The following is a 27330-nucleotide window of genomic DNA, read 5'->3' as shown; positions in this document are numbered from 1 at the left end:
GGTTGGTACTCTGTTGTAAAGGTAAGGGAAGGACAGCTTTTCTTGTTTTGAAATCAACTCATTAATGACTGTATTTATTTAATACCTGACGATAAATACAATTAGTACGAGGATCAGCACACCTTTACTGGAAACCTGATGGAATAAAATGTCCAAGAACTCCCTGAAGCCAAGTTGTGGTTAAAAAAAAGTGGGAAATACTACCTTATAGGAATTTTGAGATGCTGATGAATAAAGCTGCAATTCATGAGCGTTTTTATTTGTATTACAGAGATTGAGAGCCGAGAAGTTTCTGACAGCATCAAAAGACCTACATCATTCCCCATGTACCTGCCTGTGACCTACGAGGTCCTCAACGCCAACTCATCCTTTTTTCTCAAGGAAGCCAATCAGGATGTCATGAGGAACTCCAGCATGCAGACTCACACAGAGCCCTTCCTAATACTACAGGCTAGCCAAGCCAAAGCCCCTGTGGTCAACGTCAGCTACGGCCCCTTATCTGTGGAGCAGACTGTTCCCCTGGATATGATCCAGATGGCAGACCTTTTTTACACAACCAGCAAGTTCAGCTTTAACTGGAAAATCCAGACTTACATCCTCAACAGGAGAGTCTCCTCCTCCCAGCCCAAAGTACGGGTCTTGTTTTACATTTCAGGTAACAACTGGGATTACCAAAGCCCTGAGGGCACAATGGACAAGTTGCCTTGTATAATGGTGTTTGCATTCTGGCAGACCCAGGAGGTCAGAGGTTCTTGCAGACTCCAAGGAAATCTAGGACTCTGTGTGGCAGAACTTGAACCCCTTTCCAGTTGGTTCAGTCCAACAGGTGAGGCTTTCAGTCAGGAAAAACCTGCTGATCCTGCAGATGGCACCCCCGTGGAGCTCTATTACATGGTTCGATCCACCCTGAATGGAGGATGTGTCAACGAAGAGGCTACAAAGAGGGAGAGAACAGAGCAATATGAGTTTGGTGAGACCACTGTTACCCCAATGCAATGGATCGGAAGTGTCCGTCTCCACCAAAGCCCCCCGAGTGAGGGGCAGCAAGCAGAGCTTAGGCTGGGGGATGGCGTTGTCATACAGGTGTCCTCGAAGCCCATTCAAAAGAAGGATGTTGTCACTTTTTATGTGTCTGTGTCTCCTGGCTCCACTATGGATTTTTTCATTTTAAGGTAGGGCATTTACCGTCTGTTGGGATGGGTGGTTTTTCAAAACGGGGCTAGTTGGAGAATTTCTGGGGGACGCTAATCTCAAGCAGACCTACTATATTGTACATAATAGCATCATAGCAGGGCATTGCAGAAGGTTTATTTAAAGTAACATTTTTAAACTCTGTCAGGTTAAGAATACGACAATCTGTTGCTTCATTCTTCAGACATGCCTTGTTTATACAATTCAAATACATCGAGATTGAGCTCTTTCTAGAAGTTATTAGTCATGTTAAAGTCACGTTAAAGGGGGTCCCTTGAGAACCACTGCCCTAGACTGATTAATTATCATTTTATTTCTTGGTGGAAATATTTGTCATTATGTATACAAAACTTGAACCAAGATATTTTATTCCCAAGGTATCAAATCATATGAAAACAAGTTTTTATAATCTTGTATGGGTCATTTTGATCCATCCCCAGCATAATAAATTTCATCTGGTGGGTCTATTTAGTTTAGACGCCAATGTAACATACTGACTGCCTTAGATTATAAATCTAACTATAATGGTGCCCATAGCTGGTTATAATTCAAAGTAACATTTTTCAGACCCCTAGAAAGCATCCTTTCCAGTTTATTGCCATGGAATTCCTCTGATCACATTTGAAAATGAATCTCCTCTACACAAGTTTGAGACAGGTCAGGGATCTCGATGTTCTTACAGCACAAAAACATTTAAAGTAAGAGGAATATCCCTTAATCTGCTACTCAAATCCTGTAATCTGCTGTAAAAGCACATTTTTTTAAATAATAAAAAAAGCTTAAATCAACCTGTCCTCTTGTCTTAGTGTGTTGTTCAACATTCATATTAGTTTTAGCTGTCTTTCTTGCAAAGGAATTCAAATAAAAAAAAGTGTCATGAATAAATAATTAATATAATTTGTGAATTTGGATATTTAATTTGACGTTTTGGAACTTAATAAAAAAAAATGTATTTAGACATGTATGTATATATTTTAAATTATTTTGGAAATAAATTCATTATTATTTAAAGAAATCATACTGTGCTAGAAGCTTGTCTGTCCATTGAAAGCAGGGCTGAAATTGTGTACAGTCTATCATCCTGCACATAGCATGCTTTTGTGTGGAATTAAATTATATTTTGTCCCAGCCAAAACTTAAAATTGTACGTTTGACTGTGTGAGTAATGACACACGTTGTATGAGAACGCTTACTGTAGATTAAATGTTTCTGTGAGTCCATTAGAGTCCATCTCTGAATATAAATCGACAGGTAAACACATCAGTGAATTGTATTCCTTGTTGTAATTAGATTGTGTGCACTTACACTTACTGTGTGCTTATGCATTGGTACTATATTGCACTTTGTCGCTTTGTCTGGAGGACAATGTTTCAGGAACATCCACTCCCCCAGAGGCATCTACACATAAAATACATTTATTTAAATTCGAAACTCGGTAATCATCGAATCCACATTGCTGAGGGCGGTGTTTTGTTATCGGAAAACAAATCTACCTCACCCAAAATTACAATTCAATCAGATTTAATAAGAAATGTTTTGTGTGTCAGAAAGGTTAAGGAAATGAAACATATTTCCAAAGAGTTTTTTATACAGTAGATGTTGGTTTTTTACCCTCAAGGGACTCCACTAAAACCAAATCAACTCAACTAAATCTTCAAATGCAAAATTACTTTCCTTGGTGGCATTACCAGCAGGCTTTATAAATAAGAATACATGTTTTACTCTTGCCTAATACGTCTATACAGGGATGCCCTTTTGCTGAATTCTTTGCATTCCCACTTCTACAGTAGATGGTATGTCATATACCTGCCGTGTAGTTACAGTAAGCATATGTCATAGTGTTACCGTTTTTGCCTGATTTCCCAATATAATTCTCATGAAGGGAACCAGTAGCGCCATATAATTGTATTTTGCATGGATTCTGCTCTCAGCATGTTTGTGCTTATGAAGACTTGCCTAAATTTTCAGACTGGAACCTTGTGTACACATAACATTTACTTCCTGGATGGAAAAGTGCCATGATTGTGGTCTTATCGTGATCTTACAACTTAATGGACTAAAAGGATTAAATCATTGATTAATAATTTTGAGTATTTGCAGCAGAGGGTCGTCTCCCACCTTTCCAGTAATGGGTGAAAGAGGCTATGATAAGGCAGTGGCGGGGATGACCAGAATATTTTGCCTTTCATCTTAAAGGAAATCTAATGCAGCTCAGCTCTGTTTGGATCTGCCAAGGCAGACAAGCTGCAAAATTCTGCTAGATTGCTTTTGCTCAGTGTGCAGGGTCAGGGTAGGAGGGTATAAGCTGGACTGTCAATATTGATTGAAATTATCAAAAGGACAAGCCATTAATTAGGAGGAGAGAGGCTTGGTGGCACAGCAGGTAAAGTACTACCCTTTTCACCTCCTGCAGGTCTGGATTCAAATCTGACTTAGGTCACATACGAAAGGAGGAGAAGGGTTTGCTGATGGATTTGCATGATTTCCAGAGGTTTGGGTGGTCCTTTTAAAAGTACCATCTAATGTCTTATTCTTCAGTATACTTGTCAGTCAACACATAAATATACTTCTGATAATTATACAATTGCATTATCCTCCTGAAATCATCGCTTGTGAACCCACCACGTCACAAGAAAATGTTCATAATCAATCATATGTAAAGCAACCGCACACTTCTATAATCCAGTCACATTGCCTTATTTTAACCTGGTTATATAAGAAATATGTTTTGTTCAAGGATTGAGCAAATAGTCAGACAGCAGCCACTGTGTCGTATCCCCCTTTCCTCTAATCTAATTATTATTTCTAAAGATTTCTCATCCAAAGCAGTGTCACTGTGACAGACCCTTCTTAATGTGATGAACTGGCAGTTATTTTTGTTAAGGGGGCTGGACGGAAATGTTGGAGGGACAAAACCTAATTTCTGTCAGTTTTCTTCACTGAAAATGGCAGTATAAATGTGTGATATATATTGAAGTAGTGTCCGGTGCATTATCACAAGCCATATTACCAATTTCATTGTGTCTGGACAAATTGAAAAACAAGACAAAGTACGATGCAAAAGTGCATTTAGAGTTCTTATTGACTTGGGCAGTTTAAACAGCCTGGACCCTATCTGAGCATTTCCCATTGTGCATGTTCTGTCAGGAAAGATCAATGGTGCAATGTAATGACACCAACGGTAAAACCTACTACAGACTGTAACAAGAACTGACTGCCTTATGGTTAGTTTGCAGTCCCAGCATGGGCTGCTTACTGGAGCAGCCGGTTTGTTTGATAATCTGTTTAGCTCTCACTCCACAGACTGGTACACCGTTCCTTCTTTGTAATTGTGCTATTAGTTAAGCTAATGTTGAGCTTCAACAGGTCCCGATACATTGTGCTATGATGCTATTAGCACAGATTGAACAATGCCAGACTCAGAGTCTGTGATCAGTGATTGCAGAGTGGCTTGTTGATGTTTTAATTGTAATCTAGTTTTTCTGTATTATTTGGAATTACAAGAGTAAAGACATGAAAACAGGATGGAAAATGTAATCTACAGTAAATAAGCACCCTAGGTCAATGATTTTCTACCCAATGGTTAACCTAAAGTGCAAGTAGCTTCAAATGGGATTTGAATGGATTTGTTATATTTCTCTTACTGTTTTAGGGTGTTCTAATTTATTCTAAGTGGCTCTGGTTTTTGTTGTTCCAATAGAATTACAACTCCTTTTTTCTCTAAATCTGCCTGTACTTGACTTTGAGCTTGTCGGAGAATCCTATCTTGAGTTATTCAAACTTTGTGATTAGGGTGTACAGAGTGGCTATCACCTGTTATTTTAGACTAACACTTAGCTTGTCCATTCTGATCTAATGGATCATTCTTAAACTTGAACTAAATTGCTTTAAACTCTCATAAAGGGCCATCATGCTTTAATCAAACTCAACAAGAAGAATGAGCAAGGCTCTGCAAAACGTATGCTTGGGGAAGCTTACCTGCGATCTTGGCTCGTGTTGTTGTTTTATTTGGGAGACAGCCAAAGGCATAAATGTTCATAACCCTGTTAAAGAAAATTAAACATGGCATTACTGAAATCTTAGACGTCCAAAAACACAGTGGATGACATGTTAACCAGTGCCCGATTACAATAGCGCACAAAATTCAATGTGCGTGCCGTCCATACCAAGGTGCCTATCATATAGTTTAGTTATGAGTAGGTCATGGCAGAACAGTATCTATTTAGTCTAAGAGATTCACAGAAACTACAAGGTGGTCTCTGCAGAATGTGTGGGGGACACCATACTTGATATACTTTTGGTATTGCATGTTTTGTAAATTTAATCAGTGCTGTTCAGTTAGTAACAGATATTGTGTCTTTTGGGGAACAGGAATCATTTCCTAGAAGCTTTTTTTTTAAAACATTGCTTCCAGGCTTCAGTGTGTTCCTCTCACCTCCAAATGCCCTTGAATTTCTACAGCTTGGAATGTTCATTGCGGAGAGAACACACACGTGCACTAAAGGGATCTGCATCTACAATTTTTGGAACATTTAATTTCTCATCTGTTTAAAATACTATTGTGTGTGTGTGTGTTGCACTATGCTGGATTGCTTTTTCTGCCAAGATCCTTATTTACCAGGCTTGTCCCTTTTTTAACTTCTGTGTCTGAATCCCAGTTGCATAAATTACCATTGTGCTCCCCCAGTGGCCATTTCTAAAACCACGCACTTCAGAGCTTTTCAGTACCATGTGAATTTCTGAAGTGTTTTTTTATTTGTGAAACACATATCTGTCTGCTAAAAGCAACACTCATATGAAGCTTCTGCTTACAGATATAACTTTAAAAAATCTTGACCTTTCCTGTGAAGCGTGGTTCTTTAAACCATTTGAACAGCAAGAAAGACTGACTAAATTAAATTCGTTTAGAGAAGGATCCCTATGTAACACAAAATCTGATATTTGTTGTGAAAGGTGTGGACTGGCTCTGTAAGATTTATCAAAATGTCTTTTCTTTACAGCAGAAACATTAGGGTAGAAAAAATGAAAAATGATGTGTTGCCTTGATAAGGCTTAGAGAATACAATCCATTAAACCCTAAAATACAATTTATAAGAAAAATGAGTTACAAATGAAATGCTTTTAGGATTTGCTTGCATTAAATATATTGTTTTGATGGACGAAAAATGAACTGGCAGAGTGAAGCATGTCCCAGAGCTGTTTGATGTAATGTCTGCAGTCCTATCATCTGTTTTGTCTTTTCAAACCACTCCTGACTGTCCTATTAAACTTGAAGTTTGCCCTTCATAGTTTTGCAAGGTATCTATTTCTACATTCCCGTCAGCCGTACCATTGCACGTGAAATAATTAACAATTGTGAGGTCTTCCATGCTAATTAACCAATTTGACAAAGCGTGATTGGGTTGCATTTCAATAATGTTTGTGTTTGAGACCTCCGATTAGTTCATTCCCGTATTTCCGGGCACGAATTATCTTTTTAAAAGACATACATTTAATGAGTTAATTGTGTAACTCTTACCCGGAATGCAGTACATTTATTCATTATTATCTTGGTTATGAGTTTTGAGTAGTGTCGTTTAGCAGCTAACGCATGTAAGGAAATTGCTCCTGATTTACTGTACTAAAAAGACTCTCCTAACCCACAAATATTGTAACACAAACCTTAATTATCATAGTGGCTGTATTTCAATCTAGAATAGCATTTGTGTTAAAGGGTAATGTCAGAGATTTAACTCTGTCTGAGATTTGCCACACAGTGTGCGTTTTCCCTAAACCTCCATAGAAAAGACTAAAAAAAGACCTACAGTCGAAATGTTTGTCATTGAATTTAAATTTCTATTGCAAAGGCAAATTTTAGAGAGTAAAAAAAAAAAAAAAAAATTAAACAGTATAAAAAAGCAAGAAACTACACAAAATGTAACTGCTGTTTTCTGCAACTGCTACCTTTGTTTTTGCAATTACTTCACAGATGCATTGTTAGAGGGAAATGTTGTGGTTCTTTCGTAGCCAATGGTTTGGGATGAGAGTCAAAAACAGTGCTGCATTCAGTCAGATTTACCCAACTCATTTGTTAGCTTTATGTCCTTTTAAATAAATTCCAATTGAATAATGACACATTGCTTCCCTTATGTACGTACACAGAAGAAAACAAGGATCCCTAATGAGGCTTGCCCTTTTTAACTGGCTGTTTATTAAGTGTTTGGCTTGTTTAATTCAGTGCAATGTTGACATTAGCAGTCAGATAGATTAGTCTTGTCACCAGCTTCCTCTCCACAGTTCAAAGATTCAGTATTGACAGCAGTGAAATTATTCTTAAACAAACCATACTAGATTTCTTAAAAGGGCATTAAAATATGCTAATTGAGGCTGTTGGCTTGATGACAACTCATTCTCTACTCCAGTCTTTTTACCAGGGCATACAAATCTGATCCCCAAGATGCAGAGTCCTATAGGTTATATTAGGTATCATTAAATACTTAACTGATTAATCCTATAAGGTTACATAGGTAAATGTATGGTATAGGTGGAACAAAGACCAAGAGGACTCCAGACCATGACGATCAGAATTCTGCAACCATGCTTCACACATTTTCCTTCCTGTTCAGTTCATCAGATGGACACTATCTCAGAGGTCTCCTTGGTTATTCCAGGTTTTGTTCTAATAGGAACAGATTCACAATGCATTCTGTTACTTGTAGTCCTGCATTATCAAACAAAAAGAGGCAGGTAAAAGGTACCTGAATGCATTATGATATAGTCCTGGTGACACTATGTTTCAACCTTATAGTTAATAAACATAATAACCAACTAAGCCCTGGCTCAGGCACTTAAACACCTCTTCATTAAAGAAAAAATTCATCCATGACTCAATCTCTGATTTTAAGGTAAAATGTAGAACACTAACAGGTTGGTTTTATCTACCTATTCCCCACAGGGATAAGCCACAGCTGGATTTGTCCTGGATTGCATCACCTGTGGCTATCCCAGGATTACCCTTAAAACGAAGCTGTTGATGCAATCCAGATGGATTCCCTGGTATTGTAAAATACTTTTACAAAATCCATCTGTGGATTTTCCTGGCAGGGTAAATAATGACCCCCTAATCAAGCAGTCCAATGTTTTGGCTAGTGCCTTCATAATATAAAGCCCACCAAGATTGTCCTACCAAGGACCACATTCTCTATGATACTTTTAGAGTGACATATCAGCTAATACTGGCAAGCGTCCCTGCATCTTCATTGCTCTTGAATGAGCACAGTTCTTTAAAGCAGTTTTAAAACTAGCGGTCTGTTTGATGTTTGATATTGCTACACTACAAACGAAAGTGGATCTTGACGTATTTATTTACTGAACGATTACTGATCTTGAATGAAACCCAAGCCCATTCGTTATTTGTTTTTCTTTTGTACTGGCTGACTTTCAGATCAAACGTTATTTTTGTTTTGTAAACTTGTCCTTCTGTTGACATCAGGGCAGGCCAGGCCTCAATTTCCAGGTTATTGGCTGCTTGGCGATTAAACTCTGTCGGACTGACATCCCTGCCAAGCAAAAAAAAGTGTGATGGATGACGGGTGCAGCACCTATAAAATAAGGCTCTTCGCAAGCTGTTGGCTTTGCTCAAAGTGCTCATCCATCTTCCATTTACCCCTGCGCCATGCGTGGAGGCCTGATTTTTAAATTACTTCATTTTCTTGTCGTCAACACATTCTTTACCTTTTTCTGCCAGGAGGTGGAAATATCCATTTTCTTTTGGAAATAACAGAAAGAGGTTGTACACAGGAATACGAGAAGAAACAACTTTTCCATAAGTGTAAATGCACTCCATGCAAAGCTGTGGTGCTGTGATGGGAGGCTGTTGAGGCTTGCTCTGAAATCCCTCTCTACATTAAAGTACATTTGATTTATGTCTCCTTTATGGTCTACCATCTGTTAAGCACCCTCAGGCAATTTCATGACAGAGGGAATGTTTGTTAATGTGTCAGCCAAATAAAATTGCATTTTTATTTGATTGAAAATACTGTAACATTCATCACATTATGATATTTTCATAATGATGGTAAAATTTGATTTTTTAATAAAGTGACAGGAACATGTGTTGAGTTATCTAATTGTATATATATATATATATATATATATATATATATATATATATATATATATATATATATATATATATATATATATATATATATATATATGATTTCCATTACATGATTTCCATTACATGAGAGTAAATGTTGAACTTCATGCTGATTTGAACTCGGCTCTCGCCAAGATAAGCACCAACTAAGAGCTTTGCAGTAAACTAATGTGATCCATTTGCAAGTACTTAGGAAACAGAAAAGTAAAGGTGTCTATTAGCCTTTTAAAAAGACTTGTTCATGTCTTTCCCTTCAGTAGCTTAGCTTTGAAGTTATCATTCATCACTGTAAAATAATCTGCTTGGTCCATCTTCCAGAAAACACTTCCATGAAACTGACATTTCAACAGCAACAAAAAAAAAAAATGAAGCTACATATGTTTTAAGCTTTTATTCTCGTATGTTGTTACCGCTTCAGACTTCCTTTAGCACCAGATTACCAGTACTGCAAGTATGGCAGGACAAACTTAAAATAAGTGATCTACTGCCCTACTGACAGGATACAGATACAGCATCTCTTAGTGTGGCTTATCTACTGGGAAGCACATTGCCAAAACAAATGTTGCTGAACAATCGTAAACAACTCTAAACTAATTGAACTCTACAGAACCATGACTTGAACCAAGCTTTCGGCTTTATCTGACACACACCATTATACTATAGATGAACAATGCCTCCTGTTGTAGCACAGGGGAATTGGAGATGAATTGACTTGAGTGGAAACTGTTTATTGTCCCATTTTTGTTAGCCTTGGCTTTAGTCTATTGGCAGATGCCCATCTAGTGCCAGAATCCTGACATTTTTCATTTTTAAATATACAGTATAAACCTTCTTACCTTTTTTTATTTGAACACACATGACTGTTCTGTTAAGTTAGAGTAATTCGATACAACATTTGATTGACCTTTTTAGTTTTATTAACAGAAATGTATTTACAATAAATCTTCTGCACACATTTATTCCAGCAAGCTTGACTGCACTGATTGTAGGTGCCTAAACATCAAGGTCACGTTAACCAAGAGGCTGTAGACTGGACTAGTTGAGTCCTGTCCTTGCCTCTGGACCTAACTCCTGTTTTCAAAAAAAGGTGATAAAAAACACAGCTCAAGTCTCGCTGTCATGAAGAAACAATGATGCTGATAGTCCATATAATTTCCGATGGAGGAAAGTGAAAGATCAAAAGACGAATCTCAGATGTCTTGAACGATTAGGACCCACTTTATATCTTCAGATCTTTCTTTTTTTTTTCCAGAGATGTCATAAATATGTTTTTGTGCTTTGGGCAGTGCAAGGAATCTGCTTGGCGATCGTCAGTGTCCTTGAAACTGCAAAACAAAGTCAAGTGGTTGTGTGGTTTGGGATCAGAATGGTACTGATTGCAAATTATGCCTCCTCAGGGACCTGCAAAGTGCAAGATGCCATTTTACTACTTAAAGTTTATTGCCATATTTAAAGATAAGCCAACAAAGCATTGCTATAGGCTTACATTAAAAAAATACTGCACTTTGAATGTGTTGCACTTTTGGGACTGCAAACAAATGGCTTCAGTGAATATTATTAATATTTTTAATTTAATCCTTAACTGCTTGTATTAATATGTTTTTTAAATGAAGTTCTATTAAATACCTTTACCTAAAACCGTTTTCCATTTGCAGTGTATAGCATCTCAGATTTAACATGACTATGCTCCACAGGTATACCACATTAATATTTTAAATGGAAAGGAAACCTATATTGCCACATTGTGCATCAACTTTTCTGAGTTCTCTGAAGATCTCCTTTAGAAATAAGTACTTCATTCTTATAACAACACCCCTGTATGTGTAATTAGTTTGTACATTTTTGTATACTGTATTAGGCCCCCTCCCAAACCAGCTTGACCAAGCCTTGTCTCGGAGGCAGCACACTATAAAATAAATCTCCGTTTCAGATATGGAGCATGTAAGAGTCAGAGTATGCATGTTTTATCTTTTATTCCAATCAAGCGTTTAACATTAGCGCTCCAGTCCCCTGCCTAATGTCCTCAGTGTCTGCGCTGTGTCTATATTCAGCTCCATTAGATAATGCTTATCCTTTACAAATAAGGGGCCAGGGGGGCGAGATACCATTAGTACAAGAACATAGTCTGCATAACAGGAACAGAGAGGGCTAGGAGCTCTAATGAATATCAAGCACTGTCACCGGAGTGGGTATTTCTGATTGAGAGTAGAGACAGGTCTTGTCAGATCTTCTAATGTAAACGCCATGCATGCTGCTTAAAAAACTGAAATAGGGCGATCTTGTCCATTTCTTTGATAAGGTACCAGATAGCACACAACAAACTAGGGTGTATACAGTCTTTCGTGCAATGTTGTATTTTTTTAGTTTGTTTTGGTTTTTTTGGGGGTTTTTTTTGGGGGGGGGGGGGGGGGGGGGTCAACATTCACTGAATTGAACAACTAAAATGAAGCTTAGCAACATTTTGAACAAACTTTTTCAAACTTTGCACAGGAACATTTGTCTTAAACTTATATCCTACTAGGATTATGACAGTTAACAGTTGGATATTTAATGTTTTAATTTTACTAAAAATTATGTTAAAAGGTTGAACTGCTAACACTCCTCCAATAATGTATCTGAGTACTAAAATTCCCATAGGCTGCAACACTGGGTCATTCAATATTATAGTCTAGCAATGATTAATTGAACACAGCCTAGGGATTAAAGCAATCTTTGCACACAGTGAAACACACAAGGATGCATGAAGACACACACACACATGCAACAGTTATTCATTTTGGCCTGTTTATTAAAGGCAACCGGTAAATCTTTTATATGGAGTGTCCTGCTGTTCATTCAATTGTGGCATATTTTGCAACTGCAAATGTAACCTTAGTTTAATTGTTATAACAAATACAATATATCAAAACTGCAAATACAATATAAGGATTTATTTTATATCTAGTTTCTGGTGACATTGATAATCTGGCATCAGACCCCCTTGGTGGAATTACAGCCTTATATTATTTATGAACAGTTGGTTGTACCACTATATCAAAACATTCAATCTAGGGGATAGTCACAGTACTGTGAAATGTTCCACGGTGCATGGTGATCTTCTGATTGGACGAGGAAGTCACATCTGCCATTATTACTGTATATATAAATTAGACCCCCTCCTCCCATAGAGGGGTAACTCATGTGCTAAGAAGGCACGAGCAAACTGCCTCTTCTCGTTGCCAAACTTTGTATGTATGTAATTATGCATGAACCGTGTTTAAACACTTTGTAGACATGATATTACATAAACAACAAACTCTGTTCTCTGAGCAGTTTCTACAAGTCAGTTCTAATAAAGAAAATAGAAATGAACCGTACTTCATTTCTTACAGAGCGAAGGTAAAGAAAGGTTTCTCCTTCCGCAACATGAGGATCAGCAAATCCCCGACCTGGGAGATTAACCTGGAGAGAGGAAAGGATGGGGGGTATGGGACCACTGCCGTCCAGTGCAACAGGAAGTCAAGCCTTGTAGCAAACAGGTAAGGATGGCAGCTTACCTTCAGTACAATTACGATATGTAAATAGAATAATATTAAATACAGTTTAACAAAGTTCAACCTGAGCTGTGAACAGCTATGCCCAGTTCATTCCATTGCTGTTTGTTAGCTAAATGTAGTTTTCATTACATCTTTATTAGTTTACAACAACAAATATCTCTTCAGAGACAGTAACGTTACACACAGAAGCCTGGTTTGACATTTTTGAACTGGAGCTCTGCTGTAAAGAAGCACCAAATAACAAGTCAAGCAAAAACAAAACAGGCTTTTCATAAGGGGCTGCAATTCCAGAACCTTTTTGAGCAACTTGGTACATGTCTTAGCTGATGTTGGAGCGTGACAGATTGATTGTAACACTCTGGTGTACCAGATAGACTTAGAGGTTGACAAACCAATGTTAAAATTTTTTACCACCATTAATCTGCACAAAACACGGTGTCAATGTGTAATTGTGGACATGGTAAAAAAAATGTTGTGTTGGTAGAAATGTATTCAGCTTATGTAGCTTTAGCTTATTACAAATTTTACATTTAAATGACTATTAAAAAGAGAAGCAAGGTCACCAAGGTGGGTGCAGTTTCATTGGCAAAATCTCTCTCTTTAATCTCAGCTACTTAAAACCTAATTGTTTTATTTAAAACTGACACTTTTTGTTACAAGATTTGTGTTTGAGGACTATCTCTCGGGTGTCTTGTTAGAAGTTCAATTGAACATGACAAGGGAACATTGCCAGTGTAATCACATGCAGCTTGCCGTTCAAACTGACATCAGTTATCCTGTAGTACTAATTTAATCTCTGAAGGTGATTTTAATAAGATCTTTATCTGCTATTACTGTCTTTTAGATTTCCATTCGATTTTACATTCCTCAGCTTGCTGAAGGTAGTGCCTGCACAGCATTGTTGATTATTGAGAGAGCCTTTTTGTATCGGCTAAAACACAACAATATATTTCCATATATTTAATGTAGTATTTTACACTGGTTAATATCTATAAAGGTGAGCAGCCCAACTATTTTTTTTTTTTTTTGCTGAAGTTTCCTGGTTAATTCAAAAATATTTTGAAAATATTTACTCCAGTGTTTAAAGACACCTGTTAAACTACTGAACCAGACTACAAAGTAATTTAAAATGAGTAACCCTGATATACAACAGACTTTTGTCCACTAAGATAAGACACTGTATGAACACAAATACTACAACACCGAGTCACACAGTTATGGATAGCACAGGTTTCTGCTTATCCAGGCTAGTGTAAATCGAGATCTTAACAACTGCATGAAAATATCACCAAGGCAAGTGTCCTACCATTACCATGTCACTCATGTGGACATCCATAACATCCAAATTAAGCCTTCAGATACCAAATGCACTGTAAAAGTGAAGCTGGTTAGTAATGACTTCTCTAGGGAAATACCTTGGCAAAGCAGACAGTACGTTGTTGAAACATGTGTTTACAGGAGGATCTATTCTGGCCGTGCAGCTCCACAGCACTCTGCCATCTGAAAACAAAGGCCCTCGAATGACTGGTCAAGAAGAACAGCATGCTTCTCAGTGTCTCAGTTCTAAAACACCAGTGGGGATTGCTGTAGGAGTCAGCAGCCATTTTAGAAAAATACATATTTGCAGAGCTAGGGCATTGAATGCACCTGATTTGTGTGCGTATGTGAATCAAGATTATTTCCTGACTTCTGAGACACCATTTGTGTCTGTGAGAAACTATCCTGATAAAACCTGTACGTAAACACAGTTGACATTTGGGATTTCTGATGCCTCCAATTTCTTTAACAGTATTGAGTTGTTGCCCTCATTTCTTCTTTATTGGTTCTTCATAGGACCTGAGGAGGATGACACCCTTATTAAGTAATTCATTAAGTACAAAATAAGCCAGACAGATGTGATTATGATGCAGGTACTCCATGGGCAGTCATCATGCTGAAAGGGTGGGAGAAGTCTGCATTAGGAATTAAAACCCACCCCAGGGCTAGCTGAAAGAAGAGAGGTACCGCTAGCATGGCATATAATTGCAGGCCAGGCTAAAGTTTATCTGAAAATGACCTTTGGAAATATGAATACATGTATGGGGACTTTATTTTCACTGAATGTGTCAAGCACATGCAAATTTGTCTCCTTTACTTGGCTGTTACATAATGGTTTACAAATCCATTGCTGAAGAAAAATTACAACTATGTGAAGATTTTACATCAGTTGATAGCTGACAATTATGCCCAATATGCATGCTCCACAGGTCTTGTTTTCTATGTCATTTCGCTTTGGTTAGGCATCCTGGTTTGGTTCCATGGGGAAAACCCTGTGATTTGAATATGCCCTCCAGAGATAGAACATGCTTGTTTTTTGTAAACTTGTCCTGTTCTAACAGAGGACATATTCAAACCTCAGCTCACAATTATGCAGTTTTTGTCAAGAGAGCAATTTGCATATTTGAGTCTTCCACTGATTTCATGATGACAGAACTTAATACCGACGCTTGTAGTGTACCAGTTAACAATCTTTGTGAAAACAAATTCAATAAAATTAATTTCTTAAATATAAGGTATATATGTACAGCATTAGTGAAAGCATTAGCCAAAGTGTTTGTCAGCTAAACTCAGTTTATTATATCTTTTACAAGTGAATGTTTTGTAGGAGACAATAGCTATTTTTTAATATTAAGAGAAAGGCCTTTTACTTTCAAAGATTACTGTGGCCCTTAAAACCCTCTGACTCGCCTCGGCCGATAAGTATAATTGGGTGGATCAAAGTTGATTTTTTTAAATTCTGAGAGCTTATAGTTTCCTGGAAAAACAATACTACACTGTTCCTTTGTGAATTTTAAACTATGCCTTATTATTTTCAAATATAAGAAGCAGAAAATAAAGAATGGCCCTTTCAGAAGCACTAAAGAATCTGAAACAAAAAAAAAAATGCAATTGCATTTGCCTAATGAAATGAATTGTTTTCTAATGCTAAACACTACAGGGAATATTAATAACACTAATAACGTTTTCTATATGGAAATGAAGTGTGTGCATTCAAATTGCACTAAATAGATCATTTTCACATTGCAATCCATCATTCTCATTCAACTGTGGAGCAATGCTCGCATAGTATAGTGTTACACAATAACCAAAACAACCACGATGGGATATTATATAATATAGAATAACACGTCTTAAACATGTTATGTACATGATGAAAATTGTCATAATGTTTGATTTACTATACAATAGCCCCTTGAGTTCGTTGTAATTTACTATCAGTGTTAACAATCCTGTTTTTATTTATATTTGGCACAGTAGAAATAAGCAACACATAATTCTAATAAAGCAGCATAGTAAAACAAAATACAAGAGCATTTCTTGATTTGATAATCAAGCCTATAGAATTGATTCGCTTTTTTATTTTTATTATTCATTGTGGATCTGCAGATAACAAAATACCTTCAGCCCAAGGATAAGGAACAATGCTGCTAATACTAATAAGAAGTTAAATATTGATTTTAAAGCGTTTCAATTTTGTATATTTAGAATCGGAGCCAGTTTAGGGTTAGGGACTATAGAAATTAGTTAAACTAATCTCTACAGCTCTCTGAAATTGAAATGTCTTTTTGTTTTTAATCATTTAGGAGACTCTCGCTAATCTTCTTTTAGCTAAATCCTGCATCTCTAGAAGTGGTCTTTGTCATCCTTCCTTCCTGTCCTGCAGCAAAAAAAAAAAAAAAACACATTTTCTCAAAGTGTTAGCTGAAAAGTAGGCCAGATGAATGGTTTGTCTGCATCATTCATCTCTAGGCTTTTGTGTAGAATCTCAGAGGAAATGAGCTGTGTGAATTGCCTGCTAGAGTTGTGATACACCACTTCATCTTGTATCGTTAGCACTGGGCGAAAAAGGAGCCTTTTACGCAAATAAGATATCAGGGTGAACTATACATTTTTTCTATTAACCATTAAAGGAAACGGCAAATTACATTTTCTATTTTTACTTTCATTTTATTATTATTATTATTATTATTATTATTATTATTATTATTATTTATTATTATTATTATTATTATAAAATACTTTAAGCAGGTAAATATTAATGTAGTGACCTCCTATAATAAATCATCCTCTGAACTAGTTGATATCATAGCTTAATCCCCCTTGAGGCATAGTGTTGGGGGTGAATTAACTAATGAAACATTGTTCTAGTCAGGAACTGATGGGCCCACTTCCTAACCCTCCATTTCTAACCTTCAGTGCATGTGTTTTCCTTCTATACATTACTGACTGCTTTCACAGACCCTGATTAGCACTAATCTTCATTTACCTAATGTTAATGCAGGTAAGGTAATCCATTATTAGGGCTATGCTGGGTCTTACAGCCTTGCTCTACATGGACTGTTTGTGGTTTATAGAGACATTCCTCTCTGAAAATGATTTTACCTTTGTGCGCTTGTTTCAAAACAGGACCCTTGCTGTTTCCCGGTGCCAAAATTGTGCTGTCTAAGAATGAGGGTATGGGGGAAAGATGAATCTTTGTACTTGGATTTGCTTTTTTTTTTTTTTTTCCCTGACGGACAGGCAGGTGCATTTGTAAACACACATTGTGTGCTTTAAGATGAAACAGCAGCTGCTTACTGCTTACCTGACTGCTGAGGACACAACCTGTTCCAATCACCTTGCTTTATATTCATGCGCTTTTCAGAGCCGGCTAGCGAGGCTCCATCTCCCTCAAGAGTGATGAAGATGGACTCTGATGGTCTGGAAGGAAGTAAAGAATTGAATACGAGCCTAACCCTGCTCTGTGTGTCAGTGTGTGTTGATGACAATAGTCATACTGTAAACAAGGCCTTTTGTTTATGTTTTTTTTTTTTTTTTTTTTTTTTACTTGGGTTAAAAACTTTAATGCAGCTTTGACTGCTATGTGGAGTTTTGTTTTGGAAGTCTAATATTTAATCTAAAGACTAGTGTGTGATTATCAAGTAATTGTGCAGTTTTCAGATAGACAGAAGTGCAGTTGCGGTTGCAATCCATCAACATGACTTTTAGAACATTTATTAAATATTTATTTAAAAAAAAAAAAATCACCAAACACTTTTAAAATATAATGCCCAAACAGTGTTATGAAGAAGTATGCCCACAAATAAAGCACCAGACATTTTCCAATATCTGATTTTTCTTTTTCTTTTTTTTTTTTTAAAGTGGCGACTAGTCGATGTGTTTGACTATTTTTACCTCAACTATTGGACTCTGTCAAACTAGCAGTCTATTAAATAACAAAGTAGCTCATTTTCAATGGCCATTTCTATAGTTGGAGGTGGCCTGAACAGCCCCTAGTATTCATCCCTGAGTCTCACCCTAGCACACACAATCAGACTCGTTTCTCTGCTGGATTCTAACTGGCCAGAGGTGGAAAGCTAGTGCATTAAGGCTAGTGCCTCTTTACTTTGACTTTCTACTCCCTTTTTGCAGCACTTGTACAGTATTTCTCCCTTACCACTGTTTAAGGAAAAATTACAAGACCTCTTTTATCACTCCCTGTTTGGCCTGACCTACTTATTAAATCATACCAAGAAAATCTGCGGTCCACCGATTCATTCTGCCTGTCCACAGAGCTCTCCCCTTGGCAGTTTCCTGGAAAAATACCCAGAGACACAGATGTTAACTACAGTGTATCTGTCTTCATTCAGGGATTTCAGCATCTCTCAAGGATTAAACAAGGAATTACACAGCAAGGCTTGAAGATTAAGGGATTTGGCATTTAGTTAGAGATCACTGACATACAAACATGACAATATCGCACAGTACAGTTTCTTCTGATGGATAAAACACAAAATGTGGCCTTAAAAAGAGACCACTGAAGGAACGTAGCATTTTTTTGCATCACATTTAATATCAAAGGATTTGAAAAGTTATTGGTTTAGACAATTTATTTTTGGTTAACACTATTGAACAGAACAGTACTTTATTTTAGATGTCTTTGATGAAAACTGTTTGTATTCAAATTAGTTTTTATATATATATATATATATATATATATATATATATATATATATTATATATATATATATATATATATATAACTATGGCACGTCTGTCAGAGAGTTCATAAAACAGGGGTGTTTATAATACCCTCCGCAAACTCCACAGGTATTGTAAAATAACTATGGATATCCCAACTACTCACATGTCCCGTTCTTGTCCTAAGTACTTATCTACTGGAGATTCCTTTTAAGTAGATGACCTCCTTAAGTTATTATTAATACCCGTTCCTGCGGAAATTCACCAAGGGAGTTATTATTAATGTTAATACGGTCGTCTCTGGCTAAGAGAACAACCTTCGGGAAGGAAGCGAAGTGTTCTTATAACCAAAGTGTTCTCTAAGACGGAGTTAGCCACCTGACATAATATGAATCAATCAATAAATAAATACATATGTAGTACTGTACTTGTCATGACGCGCATGCATCAACTCAACTGAATAAGTAAAAGCAAAGCAATAGGTAAGTGCATGGTAATAAACTATAATAATAAAGTAATAGACAAACTAACGTTAATAAAACTAAAGCAAAACAACATGGTCAAAAAGCTTAAATCTCTGTGTACTATGAAATTAGCTGGCGGGTGTGTTTCTGGCTATCACAGTGGCAGAGCCAAAAATAATTGCCGTTACTAGAGTTAACTTAACGTTAATAACCTAACTGTCAAATTAAATTAGCACCCCTACACACGTTACAAAATACAGCAGCAATATACAAGACATGCACATTATTTAACATAATTGCCCAGCGACTTGTGTCTGATTCAAGTTTTTTTCAAGAGCTCGAACAATTTCCAACTTTGCTCATTTTGCTGTTTGTTTACATGCCATTTTGTAGTGATGGGATGCACTCGTGGAAATCAAAATACAAAACAATTCAATGATATGATGGCAGTTCTGAAAAGATTTAATAAACCAATCAGTGTCCCTCTCGCGATGGCATGTTGCTTTTTTACAAAACAGTACTGTATCCATGGTGAACGAATCACTATCAGTGCCAAGAAGGTGTTCTTTTAGTGAAGTTCCTGTTTCTCTAGTCGGATTATTTACAGTGGGAAAAATTGGTTTCACCACAAGGGTGTTCCCTTAGACCTCTTAGGAGGTGTTCCTATACGTGGAGTCTACTGTACTGGATTGAAGTGGTAGCGGTTGTCAGGCTTGTTTCAAAGTGCATATTGGTCCACTTGGTTACTAAAAGCAGGGCAGGTTCTGCTTTAATGAATGAGACCCATCTTTTACAGTAGTACAATGTTGACAGTCGATACAGGCCGTTCTGGAGGCAAGATTTCTTATGCCATAACTTGTAAGGTACCTGTATCTGGTATAAATATAATGACCTTTAATACAAGTTTTGAGGCTTCCTATTGCATTGTTATTTCTATCCAGTAATTTGTGCTGATGTAGTACACATATAGATACAATGTGCTCTGCTCTGCTTCCAGATCACCTTTGTGGACCTTTCTGCCTGAAGCCGCTTGTTATCTGGTAATACTTTCACTCATAAGTATGTGAGGTGCACAGGGACACGGTTTCAACACACAAGGCCTGCAGTAATGTAGCCCGCCTCTCCGGTTATGTTGATGCTCTTCTGTTTTAAAGGGCATTGAATAGCTTGTGTCAGAAGATACATGTTGTAAATATGCACATTTCAAATGCCAAAGATGAGTTGTGAGAACTTCACTTCCCACATGTCCCTGACCCGCTTCTCTTATCAGCACAATACAAGCCAGTCTGATTAAAGTGTTAGTTAACTAGCCTAGAGCACATCTTTTGACCCATCTTTCTGAAACGATCAAATTAATTTCCACTAAAACGTCCTAACAGTCAAATGTCAATCAAAGCGATTCCCTACATACAATTTTTAATGGAACCGTTATTACTGTAGTAGGTACAAAAATGTAACAAAAACTTTAACCCTTTATTACCTCTGCTCATTATGTTTGTATGTCTGTATTCACCCATTTCTTTTATTCTGTAATCCCAGTGCTTTCTCTTTATCTTTAGGTCCAAGAGCAGCCTATTGGAAATCATGCAGCTGGACTTTGAAGCCAATGAGCTGAGCAGCCAGTCAGACAGCCTGGGCATCACGTGGCAAGTGGAGGTCCCTGGCACAGGACAGGCAGCGGAGGAGGGGGAGACCAAGCTCTATGTCACACAAAAGGAGGTCATAGGGATCGCTCCCCTGGCCATGGTGAGCTAGCATAAGCGTGCAGTTACCATGTGGCATCACAGAGAGGGTATATATAATTACATAAGTGATAGTGCTGTAGATATAAAAATGCAACAATGCAGTGAATTCCACAGCCTGGGTGCATAGCCGCTGGAAGATTTACCACCCCAGGATTCCACAGGCCAGTATCGGGACAGATGGTAGACTCATGGGTGACCATGTACTATGGGGTCATCAAACAGCAAATATATATAGGATGACTAGGCTTATTTAGGACCTAAATATCTACGCTCAACAGGTAACCAACAAAGAGACTTTAAAATGAGGGTGACATGTTTATTTCCAATTTCAAGTTCTGGCTGGATGACACAGGTCTAAATAAAAAGCTACTGTCCAATGTCTCAGAGACAGTGTGATTGTGACTAGCTAGCGGTGTTAATACAAGCAGACTGTGGTGGAGATACTACAGTTCCTGATTTGTACTACAACTTTAAATCATGTAAAAATGGTATCAGTCATAGATAGGGGAATGTGCGCTACACAAATACAGTAGTACACTGATACTGCATTTTAATAATATTTTTCTGACACCGACTGTGGATTTGTTGCAAAGCAATTTCCACTCTCCCCAGCAGTACATCCTGAGGGTGCTAATTATTTATGTGAGGAGTCTTGCTGTGCTTTTTGAGTTATTTGAGTCTACCTAATGTAGGGATTTGCTTTTTCACTCGAGTCTCTAGTAGATCCCATTTTGAGGATGTACTAACTCCAGTGCACTGCACTCAGGTATTCTGTGTTTGATACAGATTTTGATCTTGCCTTGTTCTTGTTCTTATTCAGAACTGCTGCAGTTTGCTAACATCCCACACTTGCTAATGTTTTACCTAGATTCATTGCACTCCCTCACAGTGACTGCAAATATTTTTAGCATGATTTTATAAATACCTCTGCAATTAATTGAATTTCTGTAAATACAAGACTTTTCAAGAGGACCTGTGATTTGTAAAGTTGCCTGTTTTTTATTAGGATTATAATTAATTAATCCCTAAAGAACCTTGCTTTTGCATAGCAGGGATCTCAATCTGCGATCAGCCCTCAAGACCCGTATCTATTCTCATTCTGTAGAACCAGCTGGTCACATTAATAAAAAAAAATTAATAAATAAATAAATAAATAAATGCAGATCCTGCTTACAGTGTGGGATGAAAATTCCAAATGTACCATACGTGTTTTTCTAATATTTAATTGTGATTCTGTTTCCTATTATGTGTTAATTTTTCATTGTTTTTTCTGCTTAGATCAGGGGTGACCAATCACGGTCCTGCAGTGCCATTCCACTCCAGTTTTAACAGATAAAATGATACAATGTACTATTTCAGGATATGGATGAAAGTTTAATTGGTTCAATTAAACAATTTAGAACAGGGTTGTAACAAAGACCAGGACTGGAAGAGACAACTTTGGATACCCCTTTCTTAGATCATTATTTGCCATGCCTGCTATTGCAGCAAAGAATTGCATCTGAATCAAGGCAAATTGGTTGAGAAGCATATTAGCATTGCACAGGCTTCACTGCACTGCTTCTTCACCTATGGAATTGCATAGCACAACGTTAACAAGCATCTCAATTCCTCACTATTTGCAGTCTTTTCAGAAGCAATTTTGAATAGTTAGTAAGCATGGCCGCTAACGATCTAAGCAGATATAAAGAATCATACAGCACAAAGGCTATGTTATTAGCCCCTTAATCTATACCTAACTGGCCATACCCTTTTACATGAGATGTGTTGCTGTCACTTTTTTTGGTCCTTGCACATGAAATAAGTGTTTTGCTAGACTGCACTTCAAACTATGTTTAATGAATCCAGTAAAATAAAGTATTGGGCAAAAAGCAGTGTTTTTTTTGGTATATGTTCATGTTCAGGAACGCCAAGCTTATAATAACTGCCTCCAACTCAGCACTAAAAATGTCAGCCGTGATACTGCGTGATAAGGAAATTGACAGAGCAGTATGACTATTAAAATGATTAACTGATAAAAGCCCAGCAAATTGCACCACATTTACAGTAAGTAGAGGTTTATGGTGCTGTTAAATCAGCTGTAATCTCTCCTTGCCATTTTAATTTTATCTGCTCTGCACATCATTATAATGCCACAGATTAATAAGAGCACATTGCGGCTGTGTTTTCTCTACCTTCAGGGAAGCCGGGAGGATCTTTTCTTTTTCTTTTTCTTCTGTTGTGACCATGAGAGGCTCTAATTACTTGCACGCTAATGGATGAAGTGTAATTAAAAGTGCCTCTTGACTAATTCCCATCATTATCGGCTGGCTGATCCTGAGTTCTATTCTCCACTCTGAGTCAATGTATCATTTTTATTGGCCTGCCTTCCATTCCTAATGATGAGACAATTAACTAATTCATTCATATATTGCATTGAGGGGGTCGACTAAGATTACATCAGAATTAGACAGCAATCTGAATTCATCTTTACTGTGTGGGGTGTTATACAATGACGTTTGGGAATCGTAATCATTAGCAGTGAGTGCTACCCTGGGCAGCTGATTTTAGAACAAGAACAGACGTTTCTCACAAACGTTGTGCTCATTTGTGTTGAATCGTTGTCCAAAGCTCTGTACCAGAGGTGTCTAATCCCGTTCCTGGAGGGCCATTCCACTCCAGGTTTAAAATGATAGAATGAATTACTTTGGGGTCTGCATGGAGGTTTCATTGGTTTAATTAAAACATTTAGAACATGGTTGGAACAAAGACCAGGAATTGAAGGGCCAACTTTGGTCTTCCCTGTTCTATTGGCAGCTTGTATACAGTATGTCTAGACAGTGGATCATATGACATGTCCAGGGGATCCCATGGTAACCAGAGGATTTGCAAATGTGGCAGATCTGTATTTCTTTAGGAGTGTATCTTTTGCACGTTGAAAACTGGTCAGGAAAAGGTTCACTGTCCCCACCTCCATCTTTTCTCAGCATTAGATATGTCTAATATTGTGTACTGGTAGTGTTGTGTATGTTGGCTGAATTTCAGCGACATAAAAGTTCTCTATTAATTTGGTATGCTGGAGTTGAAATGAGCTTTGTACACATAGGCTTTAGTTTTGGAATTGCTTATCAGATCATTAAAGTTCTGCAAATTGCTTCTGAAAGTAAATGCACCGTTCAAATTAATTCCACATGTTGAGTTTAGATAAGCAATCTGATAAATTTACTAAACTCTTCCACTCTTTCCAGGGTCTGAAGTTACACTAGGCAAGTCTTTTTTTCTGCCTGAAACAATCTGGGTGATTTAAAAAGTGTATTATTACCATGATTACAAACAAACCCAGCTCTTAAAGTACTGTACACCAGGAATTGCGATGGTTAATCCAAAATAATACAATTTTTTGGCTTATGAGTATATGAATTAATATTGCTTAATAAACCAAGATCATAAAAACGTCAACACCATCAGATAATCAATACAGGCACCAAACAGTTAATACACTTTAAATAAACCTTGCCATTCATTGTCTTATCTGCATCTTTTTATGGACAAGTCAAGGGCCAATGTAATGCCATACTGGCAGATACACTGAAATAATAAAATATACAATGATCAGGTAAGAAGTGAATATGGTAACAAATCTGATGAAATTTTGAGCAATGCTTTTTTTTTTTTTTAATTCAACTGAAGACTTGAATTCAAAGTTCAAGTGTCATTTTTGCTAGTGATTTACTAGATGACTTGGTGCCTAGTGCTTTTTTTATGCATTTGTATCAAGGAAAGTTCAACTGCAAACAGAGAAAAAAAACTAATGCACATTCAGATGTTCCAAACTTCTAAGGCCCTCTATCAAAGCATTAGCAATAATCTGCATAACCATCACAAATCCCTGCTTCTCAATTAAAGCCTGTGTGCTGTAATGTGTGAAGCCTGATAAATGGCAACATTAAGCATAAAAGCAGACAGCATAGGCGTACTTCATTAGGCAGAGTATTTCAAATGTATTAAAAGGTTTTTGATCTTAAGTTAATTAACATTTCAGTGTAGTTATGCCAAGTTGGTATCATCACTGTCAAAGAGACTTTATCCGGGTATATTCTAAGGATCTTTCTACAACCTGGTTTTGTAGCCAGTACCCAGAATTTGAAGGTCAATGAGCCGCTAGTTTTTTTTTTTTTGTTTTGTTTTGTTTTTTTTAATATAACACGCAATACTTTTCACAGTTTAAAATACAACATGCTTTGATGTAATATTGTCAGTGGTCTGATTTAGCATGAAAAAATCAGTGAGCAAAAAAGTCTGTTGGGCTTCTATCTGATCCCGATGCCCCATTAGAGTTGAACTTTAAACCAGGTGCCGAACTGTACGTTATCCAAACCTCCCACTTTAAATCAGCTCTGGCCGGACGCCAGTTTGCTTGGGGTCTATAGCCAGGTTGCAGACAGAAAAGTCATGAGTTTTCTAGGCTTAAATGAAACCAAATCCTTCAAAGTCAAAGTTGGGGCAACTCTTACCAGTGTCTGAGCCTTTCAGTCCAAAGCCATCTTTCTTTTGCTTGACAGTGTGTGTGTGTGTGTGTGTGTGTGTGTGTGTGTGTGTGTGTGTATATATATATAATACTGCCATACATACAACGGCTGTGATGGAAACCTACAGGCAATAAACCCTCACAAATTGTTTATCACATTGGACTTATCTTGAATCTCATATTTATAGTCATTAACCCCTTTAAGTGCCATTGTCCTCATTTTAGAACAGGCTGCTTTGTAATTTTTTGGAGAATTTTTAACTGGCATCTTCCTGTTATTTTAATTTTAAAAAATTTTAATCTAACTGTTTTGTTCACTGCAAAAGTTAAGATTAAATGTATCAAATTATATAAATACAGCTTGTGTTCTGATTTCTTCAAAGAAAACATGATTTGGTCCTTAATGGGTTAACTAAGCAATAAAAGCCTGGTAGTTGACCATATCAGGAATGTAAGAGCCCCAACCACAGACAAGTTCGCTACCATAAAGGTCAAAGTAATAACCAGGATTTTATCACCATTAGGATCTGATACTCTATTCTTCAATGTTTGGCTTTGCTTCCGTTTCCCTATTTTCAAGCCAAACATTTTCTGCGTCATCTATCATGTGACAGTGCCCTGCAAACAAGCATCCTGACTGGTGGATGGAAGTTCGGAGGTTTCTAATTTGTTTTATCTCGGTGCTGTCTTGCCTCAAGGACACGGAGATCCTGAACATGGCCCTGCTGACTGGGAAGAGGGTTGTGGTGCCGGTGAAGGTGGTGGCGTTGGAGCAGGACGGCACTGTGACAGATGTGTCTGACTTCACTGACTGCCACTCCACTGATGACGAGGTGCTGAAGGTAGGCCACTGGCGCTTCTGGGTTAGGTTAGGGCTGTGCAGAAAAGAGAGGCTGTATCTGAGCACAGCAATAAACATCTCAAAGATAGATTTAGGTTTAGTTATGAAGCTATTTATGCCACAGTAAAAGCTACTTAATAAAGTAATTCAGTAAAGCAATTTTAAAACAAATGTATCTTTACTCTCGCATTGGGATTAACTTAATAAAAAAAGAATGTTAATAGCTCTACTAAGAAAATTATTCATTTTTCTGCCAAGTTGTTACGTTGTACATGCTGTGCTAACAGTAAAGATTGTACCATTTGAAACGCCTTGCTAACCCTTTGGGAGCAGTGACCTGCATTTTCAACAAAGGTATTTTGTTCTGCTTTAATTGACTACTGAATAGCATACCTGTATTTTTCAGTAGCTCCCTCAGGTGTCTTGCCAGGCATACTGACGAGTTGTTAGTCACAGTGTTAGCCATTGATGTGACAAAGTTGAATGCTGTTTGAAACAGCTGACAATTTTTTAATGCAATAATTATTCTTATATTGCTCCATAGCAGGACCTGATAGAGAGGATATTGTACAGTAACACCTTTCATTGAGTGTCTCTTAAAGGGTACATAAGGACCTTTTTATTTTATTGTGTTACATGTTCCCATGTGTTGCTACAACTGTTTATGTAAGGTGTGTGTATTGTTATATTTTTTTTACATTTTGACCACTTTATTAAACTTTTAAATTGCATTCCCTGCCACAAGATGGCTTCCCATGTACCCGCATGCACCTCTCAGAACTACATTTCCCATCATCCTCCTGCTCACATATGTAATTGAGATGGATTTACCAGTAAGCAGGAGGATGATGGGAAATACATGCAGGTACATGGGAAGCCATCTTGAGGCAGGGAATCCAATTTAAA

At 37.3% G+C, this 27330-nt stretch overlaps 1 protein-coding gene across 1 annotated transcript in view; it reads left to right on the top strand.

Moving 5' to 3' along the window:
- Positions 1 to 27330, top strand: part of LOC121297041 (transmembrane protein 132D-like) — a 45327-nt gene that overhangs the window by 7662 nt on the left and 10335 nt on the right. The window contains exons 2-5 of the mRNA XM_041223052.1: positions 272 to 1172; positions 12703 to 12849; positions 20900 to 21077; positions 26282 to 26425. Of these exons, the coding sequence (XP_041078986.1) occupies positions 272 to 1172; positions 12703 to 12849; positions 20900 to 21077; positions 26282 to 26425 (1370 nt within the window). The remainder of the gene's footprint in view (positions 1 to 271; positions 1173 to 12702; positions 12850 to 20899; positions 21078 to 26281; positions 26426 to 27330) is intronic.

The sequence above is a fragment of the Polyodon spathula genome, chromosome 22 (genome assembly GCF_017654505.1).
Source record: "Polyodon spathula isolate WHYD16114869_AA chromosome 22, ASM1765450v1, whole genome shotgun sequence".
Taxonomy (NCBI): Eukaryota; Metazoa; Chordata; class Actinopteri; order Acipenseriformes; family Polyodontidae; genus Polyodon; species Polyodon spathula.
This window is presented reverse-complemented; position numbering and strand designations above follow the sequence as displayed.